This window comes from Apostichopus japonicus, chromosome 3 (genome assembly GCF_037975245.1).
Source record: "Apostichopus japonicus isolate 1M-3 chromosome 3, ASM3797524v1, whole genome shotgun sequence".
NCBI classification, from domain to species: domain Eukaryota; kingdom Metazoa; phylum Echinodermata; class Holothuroidea; order Aspidochirotida; family Stichopodidae; genus Apostichopus; species Apostichopus japonicus.
In genome coordinates this window covers 14,984,880-15,005,932 of record NC_092563.1, presented here as the reverse complement: position 1 = coordinate 15,005,932, position 21,053 = coordinate 14,984,880, and the positions used below count along the sequence as shown (strand labels likewise).

The 21,053-nt window shown below is 37.7% G+C and overlaps 1 protein-coding gene across 1 annotated transcript; it reads right to left on the bottom strand.

Annotated features, from left to right (window-relative positions):
• Positions 1-3,977: 3,977 nt before the first annotated feature.
• LOC139964453 (poly [ADP-ribose] polymerase 2-like) lies at positions 3,978-20,454 on the bottom strand. The gene is made up of 16 exons (XM_071966023.1): positions 20,221-20,454; positions 18,352-18,618; positions 17,201-17,407; positions 16,230-16,397; positions 15,500-15,621; positions 14,773-14,869; positions 13,346-13,518; positions 12,938-13,018; positions 11,795-12,018; positions 11,005-11,068; positions 10,193-10,327; positions 9,347-9,471; positions 8,560-8,659; positions 7,185-7,283; positions 6,713-6,837; positions 3,978-6,006 (listed from the first exon to the last, which is right to left on the bottom strand). The coding sequence occupies exons 1-16, from the start codon at positions 20,258-20,260 to the stop codon at positions 5,853-5,855; spliced, it is 2,181 nt and encodes a 726-aa protein (XP_071822124.1). The 5' UTR covers positions 20,261-20,454; the 3' UTR covers positions 3,978-5,852.
• Between the last annotated feature and the right edge of the window lie 599 nt (positions 20,455-21,053).

Below are 21,053 nucleotides of genomic sequence, written 5' to 3'. Positions count from 1 at the left end.
GCGCCAACCGATGGTTGCGCTCCGCTCAGATAGTCGTGCATACAACTTTGCAAATTTTTGATGTCGGTGCCCCCCCCCCCGATTGAAAGTGCTTCCGCCGCCCTTGTGTACAACGTACCCCCCCCCCCGAGCATCGTCAAAGTGAGTCGATCCTGGGCCCAGAGGAGTGGCTTTTAAGTCTTCCCGAATGAATGTAGAAAAACTCCCTTTTTACACAATGTGTAAGCACAAGTTCCTAAATCCGCCGGCCCTTCCATAAAGGTTGACGCCTCTTACTAAATCAGTAAGACGTTTTACCAAGTACTGACCTTTTGACATCACAGGATGAAGTCTACCATAAACGAAACTGACAGCCCTATAGCTGATCTGCCTTTTAAACCCTGTATCTCACACACGGCGGAGCGCGATTTTCCTTTGGTATTTGGGGAACGTTTTTGTTTTTAAAGTATCCGGGGTACCTGAGCATATGGTAAATATGTTGGGGTCTGAATTCCCCAATTGACGTAGGTAGGACCATGCTGGTCTTCATTGAAGGATATCCTCTGTCCTAACAGACAGGTCAAAATTGAACGAGTAGAGGAAAGTATGATGAAGAATGTTGGTGAGGAAATTTTCGAAAATTCCGACACAGTTAATTTATTGGTGTACAAATATTAAAACCTCTTATAATGGCTTTTACAAAATTTCGTTGAAGGAACAGAAAAATAGCAGATATTTCCGATATCAGGTATATCGAAACCGAACACTTCACTCATAGGCGTAGGTCCCGTAGGAGGCGGGGGCTGCAGCCCCCCCAATTGTTTTCCCATTTTTTTCGCGCACCTACTGAAAGAAAAATAAATAGCAATGAATAGCTCAAAATGATCTCCTTGGTAATTTAAATAAAGTTCTAAGCTTGGCCGACATTACTACTGTAAAAGAGAGTTTTGACATAAATGGATCTGTATGCTTTTTCTCGATCTTTATAAGACATTTGGTTGTTTACATTAGCATCCGGCGGTATACTGTGCAACTTTCACGGACCGTAAGGTACACGATGCCATACATTGTAATGACCGATCTTGCCTATATGATATTGGCATCGACATGTTGAATGCGCGAAAATTTTTGGCTTTTTTTCGGGCAAGTCATTACAGCCCCCAAATCCAATCTGGCTCCTACGCCTTTGACTACACACATTGACAGTTTTTGAGGCTGTTCATCGTGGAACATGCATTTCAATGCTCATTGATATGATGTTATATCTGCTCTTTGCTTTACAAATTCGAACAGGCGTGTAGCGAGTAATTGCCAAGGGAGGGCGAAGCCTGTAGGCAAACTATCTAAGCGAAGCGCCACCATGAGTTGGCGCGAAGCGTACAAGAAAAATTTTGGCCGAAAATGCCTCCCAGATCGCTGGAAATGACACTTCCCAGGCCTTGTAAGTTGCATCTAAGCATTGTCTATTTTGAAATTACTAGCGATGTCATAAAGAAAATTTGCTCGGGGGGGGGGGCGGTCGCCCCCTTCCCGAAATGCGTTATGTTCCCCGACGACTCGGTCGAGTTCAAGTACATTAGTGAGAGAGGAAAAACGGAAACGTCAAAAATGGAGTTGTCGGGGTAAGGGGTAGGGTGAGGCGCACACCCCCTCCGTAATCCTTGATCTGTCACTGGCTACCCTGTGTATATAATAGGGATCTTTCTCTTCCCGAGGTCTTGGCTATCTTCTACTCCCTCCTTTTCTCCTTTTTCTCTCTTTTTTCTTTTTCTTTTCCCTTCCTTCCTCTCCTCCTTTTCTTTTTCCCCTCCTTTTCCCTTTTTTCTTCTCTTTTTTTTCTCTCCTCTTTTCCTTACCCGGGGGGCGCGCGCCCCCAACGCCCCCCCCTGGATACGCACCTGATGATGACCCGGGCCGGGAAGTGGTTTATACCACCGTAAATAATTGAAGCCCTTGCAATGGTCGACGCAAATTCCTAAAACTGTATCTACGGTAGCTAACAAGGGCCATCACGATCTTCATTAAATGTTTAGCTCTATGCGCATTCAGAAAAATATACGGCTCTGTGAGCATTGACGTAGTAGCGCAATCTTCTTTCTTCTTTTGCGGCGCACGGCAAGTTAAAACACGTATATCATTTACAAAAAAACATAAAGTAATATAGAAAAAGGTGCACAAACATGCAAAAAAACAGTAAATATCATCTTACTTTATATACATACTTTTGAAATTGAGTTAAAGGCCAGATATCGTGATTTTTGGTGGGGGCGTACAATTAATTCACTACCCATGCGCGGTTATTGGACAACCAAGCTCGGAAAACCGTTGCCGAAAAGTTTCTTTAGACGGTGTGCGACTAAATTTTTACCGACCAATTCTTCACAGCCCAAAAGTAAAGTTCCAACGTGATAGCGTAGTATTTTCTTCTTATTATTTTCTTCTTCTAATCATTCATCAAAACAATGAGTTTCTGTACATGTTGACAATTTTTTTCTTTGCTCTTTTTTTCTTTTCTTTGCTCTATTTTTTTTTGTTTTTGGCTCTTTCTTTTCTTAGGTCTTTGCGTTTTTCTTTACTCTCAAGTTGTTGTGGTGACACGAACTGAGCAGGGTCTGACGAAATTCTTTTATGATAAAATTAGGGGTGTGGTCTAAGTACGTTGAAGTCGACTCCAATGTATGTGTCCTTCCCAGATAAATAAAATGGAGGATTCTGAGGCACAATTGGGGTATAAATTACTATTTATAATTAGGTCTAAACGGCTGGTTTGTGGTGTTGAGGGGGATGGGTTGGGTGTAGATCTACCCCCCCCCCGACCCTGACACCCCTTGGACCCACAATTGGCAATGCAATATTTAATAATATTACAGAACCTTCAAGCTACGGTGGGTTTTGGTTGATATGCACATTTGTCATACAGAGAGAAATAAAACTATGAAGACAGGCGAGCGTTTATGTTAATTACAACATTTTATAAGTGATATGTAATAAAATAAGGAAACTATAAGCTACTGTTTGGGTTCAAGAATTTCTTTCCTACAAATTAGATGGTAGGATTTTGAAAATGACATATTTAAGTGCACAAATTCATGTTACATTTTGATAATGCCAATGTAGCCATTGGATTTTCGAAAAACAATTTCGGGAGATACGTTTCCGTAGAAACCAAATAACTACCGAATTAGTGGGTACACATAAACCTAAAACATTGGTTTATTGTTACGAATAACAACTCGCTTGGCGTGCTAAATGTTGACACTATGTGCTTTGTTAAAATTATGATGTGTAGGCCTACCTACATTATCAGTACCGAGAACATTTAAGAAGGGTGTCCAATTGACCGTGCTCCAAGGATATGAACCTGCACGCCATGTAAGCCCGGAATCCTACGCATGACATCAACGCCTATGATTTTATAGTAAGAATAAAGTTAGGCTAGGAAGTAGTACTAGCGGTATCAGACTATAGCCTCACGTTAAGTTTTACATTCCGTACAGCGCTTACACCGGCAGTGTTGAGGGTATTACCTGCAGAATAACTATTTGAATTCAGCAAACGTCTACCTCAAATTGATTCTGTATAATTATTACTAATGTCATGGTACTGGGGAAAATCATCATCACTGCACTATCACTAAACGTTTGTGACATCATGTGTTGGATTTTGGGCCTAGGTCTGCAGATTTGACACCGCCCGGTACAGTACCTGTTGTATTTCTGGTGTTGTTTTATTTGGCATCAGTAATGGAGAGGAAGGATGGGGAGGTAGTGATTGATGTATGAAATATGATATTAATAGACTCTTTTCATCAGAGTCATCATTTCCCTAGGTGTTGTACCTTTTGCCTTCGATGCTCACTTGGATCAATTGTTTTTACCCTGGGTAATACTCTATGTTTGGTAAAGTTAGTACTGACCAAATGCAACAGCTGTTTCAAGTTCCATGGAAACTACAATGTTCACAATAAGATATAACAAAGTAGTACTTTGTTTCTTTCACACTGTTTTAATCCATTACATTCCATTAACATCCTCTCTGATACAATGAAAACACAATATTCACAACAATTGCAAACACAAACTAACTTTAATGACGATAGGAAATTTTAGCTTGAACAAGGAATGTTTCATAACGACCATGCATATCGTACAAGAATAGATCACAAGATAAGAACGTTAGTTTATGATTCGAAACTGGTTATACAAACAAAAACAGTTTGTGAATCATTTAGTCATGTTTTAAAAGATAGAACACTGTGATTCATCAATGGTACAACATATTTCTTAAATTGGCACTTGTGATTTACTCTAGCAAAAACACAGAGAATCAGTAGAAAACCTTGCAGGCTAGATTCATTTAAAGCAGACACTTTCAGTGCTATGTTTAAAATAAATAATAAACACCCACAGACCCCCCCCTTCCCCTCACAGTAACTTGGATTGCTGGGCAAGTACCATGCATTAGAGAGAGGGGTCTAGGAATCTTTTCATTTTGGAGAAACTTTGAAAAGTCTGCAAACTTGACCTACCACATGTATTTGAATATTTCAGCTAGATACTTCCTGGCTCATAAAAAACTGGTCTCTACAGTTAACTCTGGACATCAATTACTTTACAGCAGCAATTGCTACAGAGGTTGCTCTACAATACAAATAAAACAATGACACACTCTTTGTTAAATACAACTAGGCAATGAGCAGCTAAAAACTTACTCATATGATCCCCAACCACACACACAAACAATTCAAAAACCAGGAAGCCAGATAGCTTTGTGATTCCTTGCCAGGTACGTTTTGTTGAAGACCTTTCGAGCCCTTCACAGAACTAGATTAAACTGAATTTGACCAAACTATGTTCACCAAACGAAAAATCATAGCATTGGAGAAGTCACAGAATAATTGTAGTTTTAAGTTTGGAGTTATGTTTAAAAGGTTTTCAGACTTTGATGCCTGTTGACCCCACAATGACCTTTGACATCCACCAATTTCAATAGGATTCTTTTACATAACAAACTGAATCTGCATAGCAAGTATGAAGTTCGACAAAGATGTACCTTCTGAGTTATTGCGTTCACAAAGTTTTCAGACCTATACAGTCTATAGGAATGATAACAAACCTGGAACCTTTTCCGATTTGTACCAATGTACCGTTTTGAGTTTGGCTGTCAATATTTCAGACATTTTGTAGCTGATCCTTGTGAGTGTTACCCAAACTAAGATTGCAGCTGATCAAAACAACACGCCTTTCTAACTTTTCGCACAAAGTGATGATTCATTAGCGAGAATGAAGAGTTTACAGGCTGGACACATATCACAGCTAACACATAAAATGGAAATCAAAAAGTAATAGTAATAATAATAATCAGCAGTTACTTTTACGACTCTTAAGCGACCACAAATGTGGGAGAAACCCGCAAGGGCTTCTTGATTACAACTAACCCGCCGGGTGGCTTCCAATTCAATTTTTAACTCAAATTTGGAATCTTTTCAATTTAGAACGTCATTTCTGATGGGAAAACCATAAGATTACTCTTGGATGGACACCCACGTTTACTATGACTTGGCTGGGCCTCGAACCCGGGACCTCCCGATTGCTAAGCCTCATTTCTTCAAATGCCAATGGTAATGAAAACTTGACTAGCTATGCCTATGAAATACACTTGGGTTTTGGTCGTTCATGTAAAGCAAATTTACAAGGTTCAAAATGATGCCACCTTCAAGCACAAGCTTTCCTTCATATTGCCGTATCTCCTGTCATTGCTGCTGGTGGGTTCCGGCGGGGAAAGAGACCCATCTCCTCCTAATGAACTGTGATATCAAGACATTCATCGAAAATGACCGCCCATGAGCAGACTCAACTTAAAGTCTCTGTGACTCATTTGAAATTAAATTTAACTTTAACTAAATATCTCATCTTGATTTGGTCGGTATTGTAGACGACAAACTCGTTGTAATTCAGTGTATATCCGTTCGGGTTTGCAACTCCGGTTGGAGCTCCTTTGCCGAGAGGGACGACTGTTCCATCAGACCTGAAATGACGAAAGATCAACACCAGTCATGATTATTTGTGGTTTATCAGTAAAAATGAAAGGTAGTCTTTTCTTTTCTGAATAATATTAGCAGTCTTTTACAGTTAGAAGCTATGATAGCAAACATTGAAAGAAGAAGAAAAAAGCAAATCTTGAATAAATTAAGGGGACACCAACCCAACTATCATGTTTTGCTTATATATGACAAAGATCTCTGTGAAGAACAACTCCCCTCACACAGCTAAGAAAAAAACCTTGTTTGGTTTCGTTAATCTGTGATAGTCATGGTGGTTTTACACTGTGTTAGCTAGTGAGAATGTGGCTGGTAACAAATTTCCATGAACAATCGATAATTCGCTTTGTTTCTTACTTTTTGTAAATACAATTGGAAAGAGATGTTTTGGTACTTTTACCCTCATTTATTATGTTGCTAGTCTAAAATAGCTCAGAGAGGCTCCCGGAAGTTTTCAATCCGGACCGAATAAAATACAGGGGAAAAAAAAGCTAAAATGGGAGCATAATCTTGCCCTTAGAGGGTATGTTAGTCCTTGAGGCATTAAGTTTGAACATTCTATCCTGAACATAGCTCAATGTAGGAATAGGCAGATTTTGATTCTCTCTGGCCTTGTTCTCTAACCAATGTTTCTCTCTGGCCCTCGTAGAAAATTAACCGACAACCTCTGATTAGCATTTCAGCCGTACTTACATGGTGAAGTCTGCACTTGCATCGGGGGCATATTTCCCCAAACCCATCACACTGTCCTTTCCAGTCGGTAAACTGTCGGCCTTGTAATCCGCTGCTAAGAGCTTGTTCGCATTCCCTAAGGCAACCTTAAACAGGGGGAGATGAAAAAGAATGTCTCATTTTGAACATATGAGCAAGGAGGCCAGTTAGAGGAATTTTTTTGTTTTGCTTAGCTACTATTTCTCATACAGTGATGGTGTACTTCAGGCAAGTGGCTTTTCAAAATGGTGGAGCTTGTGGTGCTTCAAAATTGCATAAAATCTCATTTGTCTTGAAGGTGAAAACAAAAGAATATATATGATAATCTGAGATATATGGAGATTTTTTTAAAAGTCATGCAGAATAATTGTTTACAGATATAGAAACTCATTTCTTTAAATTAAAAATTGAGAAAAACTTACAACACTGACCTAGTTTGAAAAGTATGACCTACCTCACTCAACAAGGCCACACCGACGTTCTTAGATGGTGTCGCAAAGCAGTAGTTGCAAGACTTAGATGACATGTCAGCAAAATATACGCCTTTGCCAAACTGGAGGAGAAAGACAAATATTTATTAACAAACCAACAACAGAATTAATATGATATCCAAGAACCTTCCAAGCTTCTAAGAACTTAGTATTTTTAATGACTGTTCTACAAAAAAAATTAAAAGTTTTGAGTTAAACAATTTTAAAAGTGGATGAAAACTAAGACAAAATAAGAGCGTTTCATTGCCTGGATTGATTCACATTAAGACTGACAAAATCATTAATTCAATCTAATCCTAATCACTGTAATCACAACTCCCGTAATCACAATCCATGTAATCACAACGGATGTAATCGCAGGCCATGTAATCACAGTGGATGTAGTTGTCGGTCATGTAATCACAAGTCCTGTAATCACAAGTCCTGTAGTCACTGTGGATGTAATCACAATCCATGTAATCACAACGGATGTAATCGCAGACCGTGTAATCACAGTGGATGTAATTGTCGGTCATGTAATCACAAGTCCTGTAATCACCGTGGATGTAATCGCAATTCCTGTAATCACAATGGATGTATTGCAGGTCATGTAATCACAGTGAATGTGATTGTAAGTCGTGTAATCACAAGTATTGTAACCACAGTGGATGTAATCGCAATTCCTGTAATCGCAATTCCTGTAATCGCAATTCCTGTAATCACAATGACTGTAATCACAATGACTAAGATGACAGTTCACCTTCAAGTTACAATGAATAAAGCATTACTATTCCTTTAAAAAGTCAATCTGTATGGACATAAATTATTTGGCCAAAGTTGGACCGTAATAAAATTTCTGAATTAGAGTGAAATTCTTCAACTTCTCCCCCCTTTGCTACTTATGTGACTTTCCAATGCAACCTACATTGACAGACAGCATGAAACACGGAATCTATGCAGCCAAATGGCTTTTGTTCCTTTCTACAGATCGGCCTCGAAAATGACCGCAATTAGAATCCGTTGGTACGTTTGCGAACGATTGTCCATGAATGTTAGCACAGGAAACAATGTAACCTTCCAACCCATGCCTTCACCTATCACCTTCCATAGCCCCTCCCCCATTATAAAGTAATAAATACTATACACCTTAGTATTTGAGTTAAAATACTGATCCATATTTACCATTTGCACCATGGTAGCTCACTTTAAATTTATTGGGGAAAACTTTGTTTTTGGGGGATATTTGTTAACTTGTTTCATCTGTCAACACACCTCATTCACCGACAAATGTCTAAGTAAAAGAAAAATAACAAATGCACAAATCCTATCTAATTAAAATGCAGAGACTGTAGCCCTAACCATGTATCCCGTAACGGGTGCCTCTGGGGGTGCAATCTTTAATCCTTGGCCCAGGATTCCTGCCCAGTTTGTCAGTCTGGATCCATGCCAGAGGAGTTTCCTGAGAAGATTGAGATGGAAAAAAAAAAAAAATCTTTAGCAACAATATAGACTAAACTGGTTTAGCTCAATTTCAGTTCAAGAAACTTGTAACTGATTAAAACATGATACCGTTATTAAAAGCAAACTTTTTGGAAAGATAGAAACTGATCAAATAGAACACACAAGAAAACAATAACCCAAGTCAACAAATGATGCTACAATAGTCAGTTATATTAAACCAGTTTCATACTATGTTTAACATTTGCATGTTATCAATTAGTGATGACTTGTTTTGCTTATCATACTTTGGAATGAAGCTTGAAATTATCAAACGAAACATACTGGTTTGCTATGTGATCATTTTAGTGACTGATAACGTTAAAACATGATTCAAACGCAAGACAAAAGAGCTTATTTTAGATTTTATTAGACAGAGGAATTTTCAGTGTTGTACGGCCCAAGTCTAATGCAAGATGAAGCCTTATGGCACTTTGTTAAAAGTAGGACGCTGAGTGGGCTGCAGTATCCTGCAGCCAGGCTGTGTGGGATGCAAGCTTTTGTGCCGAGATAATCTCTTTTGGTTGATGATATTTGATTCAGCCTTGCTGCAGAAGAATTAGCAGCTGCTGCAGCTTTTCATATTGAAAGTTAATAAACTGCAATATTTTATATCTTAATTAAAGGTAAAAACTTTTTTCAAACTGACCTGTTGTTGAGTTTTTTGAAAGCGGCCGTTTCCCCGTCTTTGTCTACTTCAAAGAGATCCATTACTTGCATGGTGTATTGGTTGTGAGTAGCTGCATGGGTGTTTGTGAGGTATTCTTGAACCATCTGCAAGGTACATGAGACAAAAGTGGATGAAAGGATCTGATTCATTTTCCGATTTTTTTTTTGTCTTCTCCAAAGACAGCTGGCGTTTGTATTTCAAGTGCTCTGTTTCGCATCTGACTATATCAACATGGCATAATGAACAATTGATAAAACTAGAAATTTGAAAACAAAGGATTTTGAAGACAAAAAAAAGGCTTCCAATTTCAAGAAAGATCTCAAATTGAAATTCCCAATCAATCATTACTCATCTTATTGAGCCTTCAGTGGCAGATGTTGTGGCCTAGGGACCAAGTCTACTCCCCTTTGAAAAATGATTGATTACATGAATAAGGGAGCTTAGTCGCAAATGGTGCACTATATTTTGCAACTTTTGCAATAATGATTAATGTTCAAGATTCGTCCACCATATTTCTTTCCACAAATATCAACAATTTCTTTTCAATGCATTTTTTTCAAACTACCCTCCAAAATTTATGGCTAACTGTTCAAAGGTCAAAAATCCCCACTTTGAATGCCATGAGTCTGCACAAGGATTTTCCTTGATTGGATCAAGAGTTCGGATTGTTTCGAGGTACCATCTCACTTGATTCTCTCACGGAATCTTACATGATGATAACCTGAGTTCACCCCGAGATTTTTGTCAGTTTATCTATATCCAGTTGGATCAAGAATCGGATCTTTCTTAGATTCTCTGAAGGAATCTTATAAGATGATAACCTACCTTGAATTCATCCTGAGATTTCTCGACTGGTTCTAATTTGCATTTCAATGCATGGTACTGTCTGTCTATTGGATGTTCATTCACTGTAGACTCCTCCTTCAAGGCAGTCATGGCGATCTGAATATCACCGAGGGCCTAAGTGGGAGAAAAAAATAGTAAACAAAATAAAAATTTCAGTAAGTAATGGAGGTTTCTTTATTAGTGTTAATATCATTCAATACTATAATTCCAACAAAAAAATCCAAAAAGCTTTCATTGCCTTTGCTTTCGCATGTCAAGTTAAGGCAATAAAATAAATTAAAAAATAAATAAATAAAACAAAAAATTAAAACAAAATATAAATAAATAAAATATCTGAAGATTTAAAACATTTGTTTTCGACACTAATTTGAATGTGTCAGTGAGAGAGTTTTTTTAGAAATCTATTGTATTAAGTATTTACTATTTTATTACTGTTCATATCATTTATCCAATAGGGTAGGGTGTTCATAGTTTGACCAATTACAATATTACAATCTTGGACAAAATTGTCATAGGAGGAGGTAACTTTTTTTACATTCTTCCAAACTACAAGTTGCTACTACTACAAACATATCAACACTGCTGGCTTCATTAGTAATTAATAAAATACTTCACAAGTAATGTCATATGTTCAAACTCATCACTTTTTTTAAAAACTTTTTTTAACACCTGTTAAAAAATGTCTTTGAATTGAATATGGTAAGAGGTAACTCTTACCATATTCAATTCCAAGACATTTTTTAACAGGTGTTAAAAAAAGTTTTTAAAAAAAGGTAAGAGGTAACTCTTACCTCCAACAGAGTAATCTTGTCCTTGAGGTCATCTCTAGTTCTAATGATTGGTGGTCGCTGCATTCTAGAATGATGATAAAGAAAATAACGGAATAACAAAGTCTGTTGTCTGAGATTAAAGGTAAAAAATATTGCAATTTTACGTTTAACTTAAATTGTTAACTTTGTCATACCCTTGTAACTGATAAGCCATTAAGACTGAAAACTGGACTGTTTGAGAAATATGTGCAGGGTCAGGGAAGTTAATTCACAGGCCCTTATGTAATGAATGCCAAATTAAACAAAAGTCTGTTATTTAAGAGATTTTAATAAAATCTATCAGCTTTTCCCATAGCCAAAAATATGGTTTATCAATTAGCTGGTCCAAAATTTAATTTTTCCATTTCTTTTACACTTTATAAGTTTAGAAGACTAATATTACCTAAATAACTAATATTACCTTAATTACTAATATTACCTACCTACCTAATATTACCTATATAACTAATATTACCTATATAACTAATATTACTTATATAAGTAACTAATATTACCTATATAACTAACTAATATTACTTATATAACTAACTAATATTACCTATAAAACTGTTATTTTATCCATCAATATGTTATTATTTCCTATACTGCTAAATATCATTAGCTTTATTACTATATATTCATTATTTTATCATTTACTAACTACCATACAACCTCAAATGACCTGCACACGTTATATCTCACTACGACGTGTAGGTAAACATAACTTTGCTCCAGAAAAACCTCATCAAATAACTTAAAAGTGTTTACTCACCCAAAGTTATGAGGAATCCTGGTGTAAAACTCGTCGCATGCCTGGACCAGTGCCCTGCCAAAGTCCCCCTTTTCGTGACACTTTTCGATCTTCTTGAGGGCAGCGTACCCTGCCTTGATCTGCTTATCGGTCAATTTCCCGAGCGGTGCCTTCTGTGCGTCGTATTTCATCTCCACCACCATATCCTCCATGGCTTGGATATTGCAGATGAGGGTGATCAGTTCCTGAAGACCAAAGTAGAATTTACTGCTCATCTTGTCTCGTTAAAAATAGTACTTATATAGCGCGTTCATCAGCAACGCTGCTCGAAGCGCTTTACATGAATAGAAACAATTAATATACAGGAAACATTTAAAATACGGGAAACATTCAAAAGCAAAAATATCGCCTAAAAGGTATATACCATAAAACTTATAATAGGATAGAAAAATACATTGAAGCTATGGCGATACAAAAATACTGTACAGTTCAAACATCAAAGGCAATTCTAAAATAATAAGTTTTCAATGATGTTTTAAAACTGGCAAGCTTGCGCAGGTACGTATTGAATTCGGCGAGACATTCCATAGCTTGGTTGCACAAACTGAAAATACCTTGTCCCCAGTTATTTTCTTTGTTCTCATTTCTTGAAGCAGTCCCTGTGATGATGAACGTAATGATCGGCTGGGAACATAGGGCGCCAGGAGATCGCCGATGTAGTCGAGGCCATGTAGAGCTTTATGTTGTTAGAGCTTTATGAGTTAATGTTGTTACTCAAGTTTAACATTTTCCATGCGTTAGGAAGCCAACAGACGCTCATTTGTAACGCTATTGATGTGATGATCATAGAAGAACACCAGCTGAAAATTATCCGTTCTCTTTTTGATAAGTGTTCGGAGAGTAATGAGGCAGGGGTGTAAATTTAGCATCTATTCCTGCTCGCAACTTCCCGACCAAAAATTTTCTTGGCTAAAAAAGAGTGCCAATAATTTGACTGCAACTCAAATTTGCTTTAAATCTTTCTAGTAAAGAAGACTTTGAAAGAACTGTTACTAAAGATCTTTGTGCAAGATCATCAAACCATTTATGGTGAATATATTACTTCTAATTGTAACTGTCATGATCAATTCCACACAGGTTTAGGTCAAAGGTCATAAGGCTCACCTGAACCCTCTTGTCCAACTTTGAATCCGGTTTCGGCTTTTCTGGCTTCTCACCAGCGTCAGTTTTATCTTTGGCTTCGTCCTGTGAAGAAGATGTACATTATTAATCCAATCTTCAAATGAAGTAGTAACAAATAGAAATAGAAATAGTAAAAACAATTGTGAAGAACAGAACCAAGACTTTTAGCTATCACTTTTGAAGTTAAATTAAACACAAAAATGCAATTAAACTCCCAAATACAAACTTTCACACAACATGCCTGTCATGGAATAAATATTCAAAGCAACTTGTGGCAAACCAGAGACAATTACAATACATCATGACAGATATAGTTTCCATATCAAAATCATCCTGACTACTTTCCTTTTTTCTTTAAGGTAGAGACTTAGAGAGGTCAGAGGGGCTTACCTTTGCACTATAGTCCATCTTTAACAGGTCATACTTTCCCTGGACTTTACTAAATTTGCTTTTTTCGCTCCACTCGTTTCTCGTTTTATCCCAGAATTTATTGATGAAAGTTTCCTTGGCTTTTGCCAGATCGGTGCCACAGCTGATTAGGTTATTCTGTCCTTTCATACCGACTGTAAAATAAAGGGGAAAACAACTTAGATCTTGAATGAGAAATCAGGTGTGCTAAAGGGTCGAAAAGGCGAAAGAAGGGGTAGGGAGTGAGGTAAGGAAGGTTGCTTAACATAATAAGATCACCTATAATAAAAGTATGAAATATTGCCAGAATGGCTATGGGGTTAAAGGTGAACAGAATAATTAGGACAAATAATTATTTTTGGTCCTGTAAAGAGGGAACTTGACCTTAACATCCTGGTAAAAGTTGAATTCAATTCCTGCATACAAATTTCAAGACAATTTTAAATTTTAACAAAATTTAACAAAAACAAACCAAAAATCAAACAGAAAATAAGTGTCCAATGTCACAGATGCATATAAACATAATAAGGTTTATTTTCTCTTTATATTTTACTTTAGTCTTTTGAACTTGCATTTTGGTATAGTTCCAACTTTTACTACAGGTGCAGCCAGGCAATAGGACAGTGCCCAAGGGCCCAGAGAAGAAAGCCAACCTCCATATCAAATCCCATATTTGGTACACTTATAAGTTGCATATAAGTTTCATACCAACATACCAACACTGTGGTCCTTATCCATGTTAGATGGGTTTTTAGTACAAGGTTATAACAGAAGAAAGAGAAAATATATCTTGACATTTTACCCAAGGAGAGGAATCAAGGACCCCCGGACTGTTAGTCCACCCTGCTGTATTCATTTCTTGCGTATTTACATTCGGGTCAAATCACAGATGGCTGTTGCTGCACCAGCTTCAAAAATTCCCAAATTTATCGTATGCTTGGCACAATGTCAAATAAGCATATTCTGAACATTTCAGTTACATTGCTTCAATATCGGCCGAATTATCACACTTTGAAATTCCGCAATTTGTCGCCACCGTGGCAATTCCTTGATATTTGAGGTCTCATTTCTCAGCAATTAAACATCCTACTACCTTTTTATTACAGAAGCCTATAGAGTCGATCCCATAGAAAAAGAATATAAAAAAGGTAGGCTATAAAAACATTGTCTTGTGGAGTTAGGTCCCCTAATAGTGTCAAAATTTTTGATTATGGTATTTTTCACCATTAAAAAAATGTGCTATTTTTAGTGTCAAAACCCTCCTAAACCATTGCTTCAGGGTACTTGATTCATTCAGAGGTTATTATGTCTAGTACAAACCATACAAAATAATGATTACAATGCTATAATCTTATAATATATTTGAAATTTACAAAGTGTTTCCCTTGGACTACAGAAAACCAACTAACCTCGACCCCATCGGAACCAAACATGGAATTCTTTCTTGACATCTCCCTCTAAGAGTTGCAGTAGGTAGTACTTGTTGTTATTATTGGCTAAGTTAGTCTGAAAATGGAGAATTCACATCAAGAAAAAATTGTGACCAACTAGTGAATTATTGCAATTAATGAAAGAAACAAAGGCAAATAGAAATTATTGAGGAAGGTTTTATACCTTATCTTACACCTACGTATTTTAACATGTAAACATTGTCAGTGGAGAATAGAAATCATTTATAATAGCATCCAATATGTAATTTCTTGAAAATCGCGATACACGAGGGTAAAAAATTTTTTCCGGGTACCTGGTTCCCGATTTTTGGTTCCGTGTAAACACTTTAATCTAGCCTAACCATCTGTTTATTAGCTAAAATTGTGATGCAGTTATAAGATAGCCATGGAACACTTTCGTTATTGCTGTTATCTTCGACATGGTAGCCTAACACCACACTAGGTCAATGGGAAAATCTTGCCTAACTATCGGTTAGCAAAAAAAAAACACACTTTGCGTAGGATTTGGGTAATAAGTTTGGACCGGGGAAGTATCGCGTCGGGCAGGTACCCGGATACCCCTTGCAAACACTAATCATTATTTGCTTAGAGAGTTAATCATGTCCATTTGCTGGTCTTTTCTTTAAAATATATGGCAGTTAGAAATAAATAATGCATTAATTCTAACTTTGTTATAATATTCTACCTGGTTCAACATTGCATCATACACATCTTGCCCTTCTTGGAAAACATGCGATTTGCCCTGCATCTGTAGGCATTCCGGATCTACAGGTGCTGCGTGACCGGTCAATCGGACGGTCTTGATATCTGGAATACATCGCAAAAGAAATATGAAAAGAGAAAAATGCAGAAATATTAGAACATGACAGCCAATAGATGTTTAAAGGAATCCTATGAATGACTCTGCTAACAAAGTATGTTAAATGGATACTCCAGTGACATTATCATGTAACACTTGCATAGGAGAGAACAACATTTTACACTAATATTTGAAAACTTCCATCTTGTTCCTAACGCTAGATATTGTTGTTTGAATGTAACTAAACTATTTTTACAAGATTAATCCTCCCTTACTCCAGCAAATTCATGGCCTGATAAGTCAAGATGACAGATGTTCTTGAAAAGGTTAACTTTCCTAATATAATATTACGATTTGTCCCCGATGTGCCACATTTGAAATATTCACTTAGCTGTTCAATATTCCCTGTGTTTAAATATTTCATCGATAGGCTACTTGTTTGTAAGTAATATTAATTATTTTCTCAGTGACTAAATGGTTTTGTACATGATAGAGGAACAAATCTTACTGAATAAATCAAGGATATTGCAAAGTTAAGTCAATCCTCAAGGAACAGTACAAAGTAAAAGAAAAGAAATTTGATCAAAAAATGATGAAAATAACAGTAAATTGAGACCTGATTTTGCAGCTTTGCTAGGTTTGGTATCCGCATCTCCACTTTCCTGGATGGCTCTCTTCTTTCCTCCTCTCGCAGATTTCGCAGATAATTGTGACGGCTCACCAGCAGCCGAGGATTGCGACTCTTCGATTGATGGAATGACTTCCTCCTCGGGAGGCGTAAAATCTGGAGGAAAAAAAACAAAAAACAAAGAAAAACAAACAAAGGTCAGAGTAGTAAAGCTATTGTCTTAATATTAACCTGTCTTCTCCCAACCCACACAAATCTGGAGACAAGGTTCAATGTAAGCTAGTCTATTTAAAAGGATTTTCTGTTGACAAAACAATGTGAAACTTATATTCCAGCAAAAAATACTCCCTCCACACTACTAGTTGAGAACACTGTCTCAAATCTAGCCCCCCACTCGAGATATGATTGAACAGTGTGGAAAACATTATTTTTTTCCTTCAATGTACAGTTAGTTTTACATTGTTCGCCGCCGGAATATGCCTTTAAATGGTTTACATAACTCACATTTAAGTAACAAAGGGTTCTATCCAAATAGATCCCTTATTTAGACTAGAGTGGGTCTAAATGGTTTACATAACTCACATTTAAGTAACAAAGGGTCCCATCCACATAGATCTCTTATTTAGACTAGAGTGGGTCTAAACAGTTTACATAACTCACATTTAAGTACCTAAGGATTTTATCCACATAGATCCCTTATTTGGACTAGAGTGGGTCTAAAAGGTTTACATAACTCACATTTAAGTACCAAAGGGTTCTATCCACATAGATCCCTTATTTAGACTATCTGTGGGTCTAAATGGTTTACATAACTCACATTTAAGTATTAACAAAGGGTTCTATCTACATAGATCTCTTATTTAGACTAGAGTCAAGTAGAGTGGTATCCAGTTATGTCTGAATATTACACTGCATGATCAGAATCGTGGTATTTAATTCTCTTTTAATTATTTTCTTACCAACTTTCAGTCTGTCTATCTTCCTGATTACTTTGGTGTCATCGTTGGTCTGTTCCATTTTGACGACATCGACCGTGTAATCTCTCCCAGCTGCTTGAATGGAGACCTCTTTCTTGTCGCCGATGTAGGCACTCTCCAAAATCTTGGTAGAATCGCAGAGGTACGGCTGCCACCTGCCTCTCTCGTCCTGCCACTGCCAGACGTAATCTATGGAAAATAGAAAAGAAAACAGATTCATTATGGATTAAAATGGTCCTGTGTGACAGATCATCTCTTCAAACTTATTGAACTTTTTAAGCACTCATTGTCCTCATTTTTAAATCATACCTTTGCTGGGCTGTTGATAAGGGATGCGAGGGCTGGGTAAATTAAATGTGGGAATTATTCCCCGTCACCAAATATTAAGGACCAATCCCCCAACCCCCCCCCCCCCCCCATTTCCAAGGTGTTAGGGACTTCTTTTCCAAACAATGGGAGACAGATCATGTGGTTTAATTGGACACCTTTCTGGGCCTAACCACCCCCCCCCCCCCACTTTCTCTTTAATACTCAAGTGAAAAATAATTCTTAATTTCATCAACTTACATTCAGCATTGACACAAAATCGTTACTGTATTTATAATGAAATGCTCCCCCTCTTCTCAACCTCCCCCCTCCCACCATCCTCTCAGAAGATCCACCAATTATATTGTCTCTTAAAGATAACCAAGCCTGCCCATATACAGTATCTTAACTGCATACAGCCTTATCACTAATATCCATTACTGCTAGAGACAGAAGCTTCATCATCATTCATGAAGGTGAAAAACATTTAAAGAATTGTCCCGTATATGTCAAGGGTATACTACTGTAATACCACAGCAGGACACATATCACCACCAATTGCAAGAGTCCAACCTGTGTGTTGCTCTTGTACAGTAAATCTGTTATATGACATTGCTGCATGCAGAACTGGTAGCATACTGAAATTTCATGAAGGTGTACATAGTTGCAGGGTATACCTCAACTAAACCGTACAGGCATTCAACCCTGCCCCAATGGGCAATGTTGAATATACATTTTTCATTTTACTCCTAGGATTATTACGTACAGCAGGCTACACCATCAGTATAGTACTTAGACTAACGAATACAGTTTTGCCTTATACTTACAGCCTTGCTCATCGCTGACGAGACATCTGATTCGCCTCTCCCATTTTGTCATACAGTTGACCTGAACCATCTTATCCAGTTTGACATCAAACTCTTTGTCACCTAAATTAACCTTAGTCTTGGCTTTACCATTCTTCACGGCAGTCCTTATGGCTACATTCGGGATCCAAGAAAAGGGAGTCCACTTTCTTCTGTCACCTTCCCATTCAAACCAAAGATCTGGTTCGCCTGACTCAACAGTTTCTTTGGAGCTAGTTTTGGCATCACCTGAAGTTTCATAAAAGACAAAACAGATGCACTAGTACCACCAGAGTTAAAGGGCCGGTGAGGTGGGAGGGGGTTGGGAGGTGCCACACCTGGTGCATTGGTTCCTCCTAAAATGGCATTTTGTGATGGCCCAAAAAAATGTTAGGCTGAAAAGGATGTCCAGTTTCTTCTATCATCTTCTAAATGAAACTAAAGATCTGGTTTGCCTCAATCAACAGTTTCTTAGGAGCTATTTTGTATGTCACCTTAAGATCAAGAAGAACAACGGAGTAGCTGCAGAATACCCCGCTGGATCCGAGATTGTGGTTTTGACGGAGACGAACAACGGCCAACGCAGTCTTATAATGTGCTTGAGTAGATGGCGCTATTATACAATTGTTAAGATTATTGGACTTAGACATTTTTTCCCTTTTTCGAATGTACAATGCATATGAAACGGGCGATATCCAACAGACTACGCAGTCATTTTGTAAAGAAAAGTAAAGCCGGAAGATGTGGGGTGACATTCAACGGGAACGTGGGGATCTGGAGCGACACCCAACGGGCTACGTAGTCAGAAGTGGTTGATTGGGAGTTGAAGTATTTAGTAGGTCAGAAGTTGTGAAATGGGGGTTGAAGAATCTAGTGGCTACGAACCAACGGGCTACGAAGTCAGAAGTTTTTAAATGAAAGTATACCCAACAATGTTTTTAAAGTCAAGTAAAACGTAAGGGTATGAGGCGACATCCAACAGGCTACGTAGTCTTCTTTGTTTGTTAGTATTTTGTGAAGTATTTAGTGGCGACGAACCAACCAGCTACGAAGTCAGGAGTTCCCTAACCCATAACCCTATCCCTAACCTTGTTTTTAAGTAAACCCAACGGGCTACAAAGTTAGAAGTTGTGGAATGGGGGTTGAAAAATTTAGTGGCTACGAGCCAACGGGCTACGAAGTCATTCTTTCATCCACTTTAACCTTGTAGCCCGTAGCACCTATTTTGGTTAAGTTTCAATAACGCGGGGTATTCGACTGCTATGCCAGAACAACATAGACTCCATGGCATTGCCAAGGTTGAACTATAGCCGATAGTATGTGAAGAGCCTGGTGAAGCTCCCTCCCACCCAGGTGGTGCCTGCATAGGCAGAAAAATGCACAGCCCTTTCACATACATTCTGTGTGTTCCTTCAAATGCTCAAAGTTCTGAGGCTGTATGTATTTTCTTTCAACATTGAATAATGACTGACCTTTCAGTTTCAGTCTCAGATTTGCAAACTGCAAGGCTTTTAGGCATAACTTAGCCTAGTACTATATTACTACTACTAGGCAAGTGAGTATTGCGAAGTTCGGAACACTGCGAAATTCGGACACCCCTAAGAAATACACGATTTCACCATGACAACCTACAGCAAGAGCCAATTTCACGAAAAACTACGAAGCTACAGTTATTTTCTCTCCAAAATGACCCCACCACATCAAGTATATTTTCAGGTGATTTATACCATAAGATATAGTTTTGGGGTGTTTTAAGGCTTAGGTGTCCGAACTTCGCAGTGTCCCTGTTACTAGTACCACTACAGTAGGCTATACTAGTTAGGCTACTGACACTGTGTTATTGTCACGAACCTCTGTCCTTTGAAGAACCCTTTCCTCTTTTCTGTGACATGGTTCAGTTAGTTATAACGTCTAAAGTTGTGTATAAAAACACAATTCGGTTTCCAAAACCTTCCAGGAATGTACCTGGAACAATGTGAGTTGAGAGCTGGTCGCAGCTAATTTACTTATCTTGGCTAGGTTATACCAGGATAGTGCATGCAGTTGGTCTTGTAAGTTACTCTACAGAACCGCTGCACGGCTGCAGACTAGACTGGAACGAGCCTGTACAGGAAAGTATTTCGCGCCAGCCGTCTCAAGATTGTACCATTGCCAAGCTTCACAACTTATTTAATAAAAAAGATTTAAACTTTAATAAGCCACAAAACTTGAAAATTTGTCTCAGTTACAGATTTTAATATTTATTTTTGTTAAAAAAGCATAATTGGTATTTTAAAGTTAGCAAATTTTAGTTAAATAGTTATTATTTTGTTTCACATTACTTACATCGGCACAGATAATTTCGCTATACATGTCACAACTAGCGCCGAACTGCGAAGAAATTACACAGGCTCTCTAGTGGATAAGCAGTTTGCTAAACAGTTTTATTTTATAATGAGAAATGACTACATCCGTCAAGTTATTCAATTCTAAATAAAAGCGAAGAGGCGATAAGAAAAGTTGAATTGTGAAGTATGAGACACTAATCAAATGTGGCTTATTATGTTTTTTTTTTCTTTGTCGATCTTCTTTGCTTATTTATTATTATTTTCTGTAATGGAGGTGGGATTTGCAAATGAGGAATCTTGAACTAATTAACAAGCCGTAATTATGGTATTGGTTTCAGTGTCAACACGGTTGACATT